The sequence below is a fragment of the Callorhinchus milii genome, unplaced genomic scaffold (assembly GCF_018977255.1).
Source record: "Callorhinchus milii isolate IMCB2004 unplaced genomic scaffold, IMCB_Cmil_1.0 Scaffold1592, whole genome shotgun sequence".
In the NCBI taxonomy this organism is placed as follows: domain Eukaryota; kingdom Metazoa; phylum Chordata; class Chondrichthyes; order Chimaeriformes; family Callorhinchidae; genus Callorhinchus; species Callorhinchus milii.
In genome coordinates this window covers 168-10,440 of record NW_024706333.1, presented here as the reverse complement: position 1 = coordinate 10,440, position 10,273 = coordinate 168, and the positions used below count along the sequence as shown (strand labels likewise).

General features: G+C 57.0%; 1 protein-coding gene across 1 annotated transcript; it reads right to left on the bottom strand.

Moving 5' to 3' along the window:
* Positions 1–2,024: 2,024 nt before the first annotated feature.
* On the bottom strand, positions 2,025–6,983 carry LOC103173191 (maestro heat-like repeat-containing protein family member 1). The gene has a single exon (XM_042346758.1). The coding sequence runs from the start codon at positions 6,981–6,983 to the stop codon at positions 2,025–2,027; it is 4,959 nt and encodes a 1,652-aa protein (XP_042202692.1).
* Between the last annotated feature and the right edge of the window lie 3,290 nt (positions 6,984–10,273).

The following is a 10,273-nucleotide window of genomic DNA, read 5'->3' as shown; positions in this document are numbered from 1 at the left end:
ACCCCATTTCCCCCTCCCAAACCCCCCATTGAAGAGGGTGGGTGACATCCGAGGCATAAGGTCCCCCCCATATATATATATAAATGTGTGTGTATTGATATTGCTTTTAACTTATTGCGAAAATATTGATGGTTATTGAATTTGCTTGAACGGCCCCTCCCCTCACCCGCTTATCCACACGGCTTAAACACGCACAGCGGAGGCTTATCATACGTGTGTCTGGGCACCCGTCATGGACACGGGATGGTGGGGGGAGGCGTGTGAGAGAGAGAGAGAGAGACCCTTCACTGTATCCGACCACATCTCTGGAGACTGTTTTACTGCATTCGCAAACCACTGATTGACATCCCTTATTGTTGTTAATAATAATCACTACGTCCGACACAACCCCCAAACCCCCCCAAACCCCCAAACCCAACCGACAACCCCCCCAACCCCCAATCCCCCCAACCCCCCAACCCCCCAACCCCCCAACCCCCAGCCCCCAACCCCCCCAGCCCCAACTCCCCCAGCCCCCAACCCCCCAAACCCCAACCCCAATCCCCTCAACCCCCAACCCCCCAACCCCCAGCCCCAACCCCAAACCCCCACAACCCCCAGCCCCAACACCCAACCCTCCCAACACGCCCAACCCCCCAAACCATAGCGCCCAACCCCCAGTCTCCTCAAACCCCAGCCCAAACCCCAACCCCCCCCAGCCCCCAACCCCCAGTCCCCCAAAACCCAACAACCTCAGCCCCCAGTCTCCCAACTCCCCCAGCCCCCAAACCCCACCCAACCTCCCAAACCCCCCAGCCACCAACCCCCCCAACACCCAACCCCCCAACCCCAACCGTCCCAACTCCCAGCCCCCAACGTCATGATTATTATTAATAATAATCCTTACGTCCAACACAACGTCTTCCATGTCAGGAGGACGTCTCAAAGCGCTTCCACAGGATCTCACTGTAAAGTGTAGTGACTGTGTTTAACGCGGCAGCTCATTTGCGCCCAGCGACATCCCCACAAACAGCCGGGGAGCGAGAAAGAGATTTTATCTGGGGGAGGGGGCGGGGGCTTGTCAGCCAGGAGAGAGAGAGTGGGAGGGGTGGTGGGGGGTGGTGGGGGGGCAGAGAGAGCGCGAGGGGAGGGGGAGAAATCCCCTTCTCTTTCCCCCTCCGCCCCCCCCCCCACCCGCTCCCCACCCCCCAGCGCTGAGCTGGAGTGCCAGCCAAGACTGTGAGCTCAAGGACCCCAACGTGTATGCAGGGGGGTTGGGGTTTGGGGGTTCGGTGGGGTGGGGTGGGTGGGGGGGGGGTTGGGGCTCGAACCCACAAACTCCCGACTCGGAGGCGAGAGAGAGAGAGAGACCGAAACCCAGAAACAAAATCTTCGCTGCCTGTGCGTCGGGAATAAAACCTTTCGAACCCCGAAATAAACTGGGAATAACACTCGTGTTTTAGTGTTTTTATTAACTCTACCCGGGGAGAGGGCAACAGGCTATCTGCTACCTTTTCTCTGACCCCCCCCTCCCACCCCACTCCCTCCCCCCACCACACCCCTCTTTCTCTCTCCCACCCCCATAAGTTGGGGGGGTTCAGACACATTTCATCATTGCTCTTCACTATTGGATCCCATGGTCCTCCCTGTGTCTCCCTGTTCTGGTTGACAGCTTCACCCCTTCTCCCCCTCCCCTCAGGGGCTTACGCCCTCTCCAACCCCAACTCGTGACCCATTGCCTTCCTGGGATGTCTTTCCGATGCGAAGTCGAGGGTGCGGGGCAACACAAGAGGAATTTGTTGTTGTTGTTGAGAGCTCCCGTCAAATGGGCCAAGCGAGGAAAGGAACTGGTTGTTGGGGAGAGTGGGGGTTGGGGGGGGGGGAGGGAGGATTTGGGGGGGAACAAGAGAATTCTCCAAACCTTGGCGGTCTCAAGAATTTGGTGTCCTCAATCTCAGTTGGGTGGTGGGGGTGGGGCGGGGGGTTGTGGGGGTGCATGGGTGGGTGGGTGGGCGTGTGGGTGGGCAAGAGGTCCACCCCTTCCCTCAGAAGCCCCGGTGGAGACCGAGGACCTTGGCGGCTTTTATGCGGACACTGGGAGCCACGTCATGGAGCATCATGATGATGGCCACGCACACGTTCTCGTCGGTGCTGGGCTGCACGTACATCTCGGGCAGGTTCTGCAGGAGGAACCCGGCCATGATGACGGCGTTGCCCCTGACCTCGGGCAGCATGCTCTTGAAGAACGAGGTGCTGTTGGTCAGGTATAGGCTCAGTTTGTCGGGGAACTCACAGGCGATCAACTTGGCCAACTCGTTGATGAACTCCCAATAGTGAGCATTGGCCTGCTCCAGGAGCTCGGCCTGGAATATGGTGCACATGCTGTCCGAGCACATGAGAGGTCCCATCAGGTGGAGGGTGGCCTTGCAAGCCTTGACCACCTCCGGGCTGCTGTCGTTCAGGTGCAGCAGCAAACTGACCATGCCCGAGTGGACGTGCTCCATGAAGACCGCCCTCGACTCGCCCTCCGCGAAGCGCGACAGGTTCCCGAACACGGTGAAGGCCCCCGCCCGGATCCTGTCCACCTCGCTCTCAAAGTACGACCTGACGGCCACGATGATGTTCTCCAGGGTGGGCCTCACATCGCTCTCCTCCAGCCTCAACAGGACCTTGGACAAGCCAGACATGGCCTCCAGCACGATCAGGTCGCTGCGCTCGGTCCTGTTGGTCATGCCCTCGATCATGGCCTCCAGGAGCCTCTCCGAGTACTTCTGCACCTTCTGAGGGGCCCCGTTGGCCACGTTTCCCAAGCCCCTGAGGGACAGCCAGTGGACGTTGGGTGACTTGTCGTGCAGGCTCTTGAGAAGGCTGACGATCAGCGGGTCGGTCAACTGCAGCTCGTTCACGACAGAAGAGTTCAGAAGCTCCCCAAAGAAAGTGGCCACGGTCATCCTCTGGCTCTCGTGGATGCTCAGCAAGATGGGCTCCAAAATCTGCACGATGTTGTTCAGGTGGCCAGTGCCGTGCTGACCCATGGCCTTGGAGAGGATGGCGATTCCCTGCTGGTGCTTCTCCAAGCTCCTCAAGGTGTCCCAGCCACCCTCCTCCTCCACAAAGCCCGCCACCCTCTCGCTCTTGCCTCGGGCCAGCATCGTCCTGAGGGTGTCCGCCGAGCACCGGCAGATGTCTATGGCGGCCGGGCCTTGACCGTGGGCCGCGGCTCTCTTCTTCCGGGGCGAGCCTTTGCCGTGGAAGTCGCTGCTGGTTCTCTCGTTGACGATGAAGCTCAGATTGAGCAGCAACGTGCTGAAGAGTTGGGGGTAGAGGCTGGACACCGCATCCTCGGAGTCTGGGTTGGAGATCATGGCGTTGAGGGCAAAGACGATGGCCATCGGTTCCTGAACCCCAGGGCTCATGGCTTTATCGTTGATCACCGCGTGTTCCTTGGTCTCATCGTGACACATGTAATCGTTGAGCTTGTCGATCAGATGTTCCATCGTGGTGGAAGCCAAGGTGACCTCCCTGGCCAGAGATTGCCAGATATCGTTGGTGTATGTGTCGTAGGGCAGGGGGCTGAGGAGCAGGCAGGAGATGACAGCCGGCATGCACTGCGACGTCAGGATCGAGATGAAGTGGACGACCGAGAACTTGACCTGCTCCAGGGTGATGGACTGCATCCTCACCCGCAATCGTTGGAGTATCTCCTGGATGTGATCTCCAAGGCCGCTCTTGTGCCTGCGGATGAGGGTGTTCATGACCACGGAGGCTGCACTGGAGCAGGTGGAGTGATAGTCGGAGAGGCCTTCGAACAGCGTAAACAGCAGAGGGCTGAGCTGGTCTTGGGGCAGTTTGGTGGAGACCACCTTGGCGATGTCGTAGCAGATCTGGAAGAGGATTTGACTGTCGGGGTTTTCCAGTTGGCTCCTTATGCCTTTGAGGTGCTCCACCAGGTCATCGCGTTGGTTGAGGATGCAGCCCTCGTAACGCAGCTGGATGTACAACAGGGTCTGGAGGCTGTCCATGGTTAACTGGCGGACGTTGAGCAGAGGGTCAGCGCAGCGGGGGACCAGCCGCCCGATCAGACTGCCCAGGTTGTGGAAGACCGTCACGCGGGTAATCTTGAACTTCTCCCTGTAGAAGATCAGGAGCTTGTGGACCGTCTCCATCGCCCGTTCCCTCTCGTGGTCCTTGTTGGACGTGACCCACTCCTCCAGCGCCTTGAAGATGAACTCGAGGCCGTCGGAGGAGAGGTTCTGTAGGAGGAGCTCCTTCAGCAAGTCCTGCAACGCTCCCGTGGTCTCGTTGTAGAGGGCCTCTCGCTCCTTCAGCTTCTTGCTCTCCTTCCTCTTCTCGCTGTCCACCGGCAGGAAGCTGAACACACTTTCGAGGCAGGTCTTGATCAGCTCGGAGGCTCCGGCCTCGTCGAGCAGAGGCTCGAGCTTGACCAGGTGCATGCAGGCGTTGATGGACGACTGACGCACACGGCTCTTCAGGTAACCCTTGGGCTCGGATACGATGAAGTCCTGCATGTAGGACAACAGCTCGTCCTTCTTGTTGAACGTGAAGTCGCTCTTCCCCTTGTTTGCGTAGATGGCCTTCGCGACCAGAGTGACAGCCTTGATCAACGTCAGCTTGATCATGAGGTCCTTGCTCTCGATCTTGATACCTAGCACCTTGGTGTTGGACAGGTTGAGGATGTGCTCCAAGATGTCTCCCTCTATCCTGCTCAGGATCACGCTCTCAGGCGCGTAAAGGGCTACGTAACCATAGCACAGGATCAGGGTGCTCTTCACCCTCTCCATGTCCCCGTCCAACTTTTCCTTCAGGATGTTGAAGAAACTGGCTGTCTTCTTCACAATGTCCATCCTTACAAAGTCATCCAGCTTGACCAGGGTGTCATCCAGGTGGGTCATAGCACAGAAACCGATGCCCGTGGCCAGACCTTCTCTCTCCAAGGATTCGTTATGTTGGACGCTCAGCAGCATCTCTTGCAGCTCGTTGTTGATGACCTCCTTGTTTTGGGTTTGGCCCAGGACAATGCCCACACACTTGTAGAGAAAGGCCTTCTCCTTGGGGTAACTGTAATAGTTGCACAAGTGTTTGATAGTCTCCTCGCTCAGCTGCCAAGTCCACTTCTCGTCTGTGATGCACTCCAGCGTCCGGGACAGGAAGAGGAACAGCTTGTCCTCCCACAACTTTTGGGGCAACGATTCCTCTGTGTTGTCCATCAGGTACTGGATCAATCCCGGCAGCTCATCATTCCACAGCTTCACGATCAACGGATGGATGTTGTAGCTCATGATCCTCAGGAGCTTGAGGGCAGGAATGCCTCTGTCTTTCCCCTGGAATGGAGATGAGGCTATGGCCAGGAGTCGGGCCAGCAGAGTGTGAGGCTTGGGGAGCCCCAACCTTTCATTGTAGTTCAACATCATCCTCTCCGGTCCCAGCTCCAACTTTCTGGCTCCCACCTGCTCCAGGCTGGTGCAGACCACGGCCAAGGCATTGGTGTACTGCAAGGGAGTGATGAACTCCAGCAGGAAAGGCCAGAGGACGTCTTCCATCTTGGTCAGGGTGGTGAGGGAGATCAAGATGTCCTCGCAAATCCTGCTCAGGTCCTCGTCCATCACCTCATTGGGTTCCGTGTGATGAGATTTCGCCAGCCATCGGTTTTTGTACAGGGAGCACTGGTTGACGAGAAACTCCACCAAGGCCAAGCCACCCTCCAGCTCTAAGTAGCCCTGGGCTCCCATCGTGTTGATGACTTGAGCGATTAACTTCTTGACCTTGTTGTCGTTGTCTAGCAGGGCCAGCTTCATGGCGGCCACGATAAGAGGCTTCTTGCTTTCCAGATGCTTGAAGCCGGAGCCCACAATGTGATTGAGGGACACCAGGGTCCCAATTCGCACTCGCTCGTTATTGTTGGACAGTTTCTGCAGCAGGAACTTGACCAGGCTGTCAATTGACACCTGGGCCAGAATGGTGAAGCACTGGAGGATCTCGCTGTGGTTCTTCAACGTCAGCTCGTTATTGGGGTCCAACGAGGAGCAGATCTGGTGGTGGAGCGGTGGGAGAAGATTGTCTATCTGTGAATCCAACACTTGGCTGGTCATATGAACCCCAGTGTCCAGGATGTGCCAGATGCACCGCGTGACATAGAAAGGCTCACATCTCTTCTTGTACAGGGTTAGGATCCCCGAGATAAGTTTGGGCAACTCGTCCTCGAGTTTCTCATCAGGTATCAGATGGACCATGTAGCTCAGAGACACTACGATGGCGGATCTCAGCTTGTTATCTTTGTTCCTGAGCCAGCCGGAGAAGAGGATTTTGTAACAAGCGTACATCTCCTGGGAGAACAAGGACTTCTTCAGAACGGGGTTAGGAGCCCTGTCTGAGTGCTCCAGATACTCGAGGATGCTCTGGGCAAAGAGGCCCAGGACTGAGGTGAACGCCATCTTCATGTGGTCCTGCCTCGCCATGCTGAGCATCGGCGTCATAGTCTGCAGGATGCCAGGCAGGTGAGGGACCACTCCGTAAACGTTGGCCACCGAGAGCTTCCCGAGAGTCTGAACCTCGTGGAACTGGGGGAGGTGTCCAGGCTGAAGCTTCTGCTGTATCTCCGCCAGCACCTCGTCGCTGAACCTGCAGCCCACAGCCACGAGCAGGTTGCTGGCCTCCTCCTTGAGCTTGTCGACCTCCGCTCCCTCGCTGGACTTGGTCATCTCGTCCGAAGCCATGGAGATGATGTTCTTGCCCAGAGTCTGGCTGAGTTGCTTGACGGTGTCCCTCACGATGGCTTCCATGCTGCTGATTATGGCCATCCTGTGGCCTTGCACCAACTGCTTGTGTTTGACCAGGAACTCCAGGCAGGTCCTCAGCACCAGCTCAGGGTTGTGGCAGCCCAGGTCATGGAGGGACAGCTTAATTTGCCAGCGGACGCCTTCATCCTTGTCAAAGGCTGCGTCGGTCAAGGCAACCAGAGATGCCTCTACCTTGCATGATTCCATGTTCCTCCCTCACTCGCTGGAATACAAAGCCAATTTCTCTCTAAGGCTCAACGTCTCTCAACCTCTTCTCTCTCTCTCTTTCGCTCTCTCCCTCTCTTGCTCTCGCGCTCTCTCCAGTCTGGCCACGCACCGCAATCTAGATTTCCGAGGCCCGATTATGGGTCTCAAATCTACGCGACCAATTTCGCTCCGAACCCTTCACTCTCCTCCTCTCTCTGCCCCGGTCACTCTTCAGTCGTCACTTGGCTCCTCACTACTGACTCTTCGATCTTCACGCTAATCCTCACTCTTCACGTGTCTTTGTATTGGCTTAAATCTCGTTGCGATTGCCCTCTGCCTCTCTTTTTCTCTCTCTCTTTTCCTCTCTCTCTCTCGCTTATCACCCCCACCCTCTCACGTCACCCCCACCCTCTCCCCACCCCGTTCCCAACCCGACCCTCTCTCTACCTTTCCTTCGTTCCCAACTCAAAGCAGTTCGATCGAGAACACGGTTTCTAACGCTCCAATTTATGCTTCGGTTTAGGGTTTATTTAACCCATTTTGGGGTTGGGACGAACAAAGAATCAGTCGAGTTTTCTGGGGGGAGTGGGGTTTGGAGGGGGGGGTGGGGGGGGGAGGAACTCTTCACCGGTCGAGAACCTTTTTATCTTCAAAACAATGACGATTTCAATGCATTGCATACCTGTAGGCTAATTCTCTACCTCTCTATCTCTCTCTCTCTCTCTCTCTCTCTCTCTCACACACTCTATCTCTCGCTCTCTCTCTCTCTCCCCCTCTCTCTATGTCTCCCTCCCTCGCTCTCTCGCTCTCCGAACTTGGTGTGCCTCTGGCTTCACTCCATCCAACAAGTAATCTTCAACACCTGAGGTGCCTATCAATAGCCTGTCTTGAGGGATTGATGATGCCCTCGTGTCCTCTGGGGGAGGGAGGGAGAGAGGGAGGGATGGAGGGAGGGAGAGAGGGAGGGAGGGAGGGAGTGGGGGGCGGGCGGAATGGATATTTACCACCTTCCCCCCATTTTCCACGTCTGAAGAGTGAGCTCAAGCCTTTCTCCGTGGGGATGGTGCAACGATATTGTCTCCTTTTGTTCGCTTGGTTCCTTCTTCTCACGTCGAGTCTCGTCTTCCAGACCTTTACCAAACCCTCTCTCTCCTTCTCTCTCTCTCTCTCTCTCCTTCTCTCTCTCCTCTCTCTCTCTCCTTCTCTCCTTCTCTCTCGCTCTCTCGCTCTCTCACAGCTCTCCGCTCACTGCCCGGTAGGACTCCGCGCTCCAGGCTCCACCCATCGACGCACCCGGTCGGGTTTGAACGCTCTCCCTTTGCTCTAAACCCCCCACCGCCTCACCCCCTCCCACCCGGGCCCCCTCCGGCCCCCGCCCCCCCGCCTGGCCTCTGTGCAGTCACCAACCTATTTTGTGAGGTCACAGACTCACTGTGAGGTGGGTCCTGACTCCAGGGTCTCAGGGGTTACAGCTGATCGAGGCCCCGAGGCCAGACCGGTCCCTGATCCCTTCCCCCCCCCTCCCCCCCCACCCCCACTAACCGTCTTAAACAACCCCTAATTCCGTCCGGATTCCGGGCTTAAATTCCCCCCCCAATTCCCGCTCTCGGACCCGCCCGCCATCGGGAAACTCAGCGCTCCTCTGATCTCTGCTCTCGTGAGATATCTCCGGTCTCCAGCGTGAACCCCTCCTTCTCCTCCTCCCCCCCCCACACCCCTTGCCTTCCTCTGACCCCATTTCTCCCCCCCCCTCCCCCCCAATCCCACTCCTTGCCCTATCTTCACTGTCCCCCTCTGACTTCCCTCTGTCCTCAGTGAAAGCATCAGCTTCATCCCCTTCACGTCCCCTTTTCTTCCCCCCCGGCTCGAGTCTCTGCACCCACTTTTTCGGCCAGGAGACCACCCCCCCCCACCCCAGGACATCGCACCCCCTTCTAAAGGCTGACTGCCTCTCGCCTCGCAGGCCATGGGGACCTGGGTTCGATTCCCGGGGGGTGGGGGGCAGTTCAGGGAGAGATGTTGGGCGAGTTTCCTTACTCCCCACCCACCCCCCTCCCCACACACACACACACAGATACACACACCCAGACAGACACACACACACAGACACACACACACACATACAGACACACACACACAGACACACACACACACAGACACACACACACAGACAGACACACACACACAGACACACACACACATACAGACACACACACACAGACACACACACATACAGACACACACACACGCACACTCAGACATACACACATACAGACACACACACAGACACACACACATAGACACACACACACAAAGACACACAACACAGACACACACACACATAGACACACACACACAGACACACACACACATACAGACATACACACACAGACATACACACATACCGACACACACACACACAGACACACACACACAGACACACACACACATACAGACATACACACACAGACATACACACATACCGACACACACACACACAGAGACCGTCACACACACATAGACACACACACACAGACACACACACACACACACACACACACACACACACCCACAGAGACACAGAGACAATATCCGTTCAGTTGGTCTTTATTACACAACCCATGAACCTAGTAACACCTACACAGGCTCACACGCCTGCTCACACTCAGCACACGGTTAATTTCCTCGCACAAGCGCCGTGCTTGCTCACGCACACGCACACGCACACGCAAAGCAAGCTTTGACGAAGGAAAGGGAAGCTTTGCCTTTGGGGGCGAGAGGGTGGATGGGTCGAGGAGGGGAACGGGGGGGGGGGGGGGGGAAAGGGGAGGGGGAATTTTGGGGGTAAATCTTTCCTCTTTTCTTCAGAAGAGGGGGCAATAGATCTTGCACTCCTCGCCCCCCCCCCCCCCCTCTCTCGCCCCCGTCTCTCAACCGACGGACCCCAATCTTGAATCCAATGGATTCTTTTCTTGTATTGATAAAATGGCGGAGTGTGTGGGGGGGGGGGGTCGGGGGGTGGGGGAAAGAGAGCGCGGTGGGTGGTGGGGGGGGTGGGTGTGAGGAAGGGCAGTTGAGTGGTTTAAGGCACATTGTGAGAATGTGTGTGTTTTGGGGGGGGGGGTGAGGAGGGGGCAATCTCAGGCCTCGATCTCTCTCTCTCTTTTACCCCCAACTTTGGAACCGTCCAATTATCCAGCGCGGAAGGAGGCCATTCGGCCCCTGGTGTCTGTGCCAGCTCCACCCCACTCCCCCGCGCTCGTCCCCCAAAGCCTTGATCAACCCCACTC

Excerpts from the sequence above, each read along its gene's own strand:
- LOC103173191 (XM_042346758.1), bottom strand. The coding sequence starts at position 6,983 with ATGGAATCATGCAAGGTAGAGGCATCTCTGGTTGCCTTGACCGACGCA.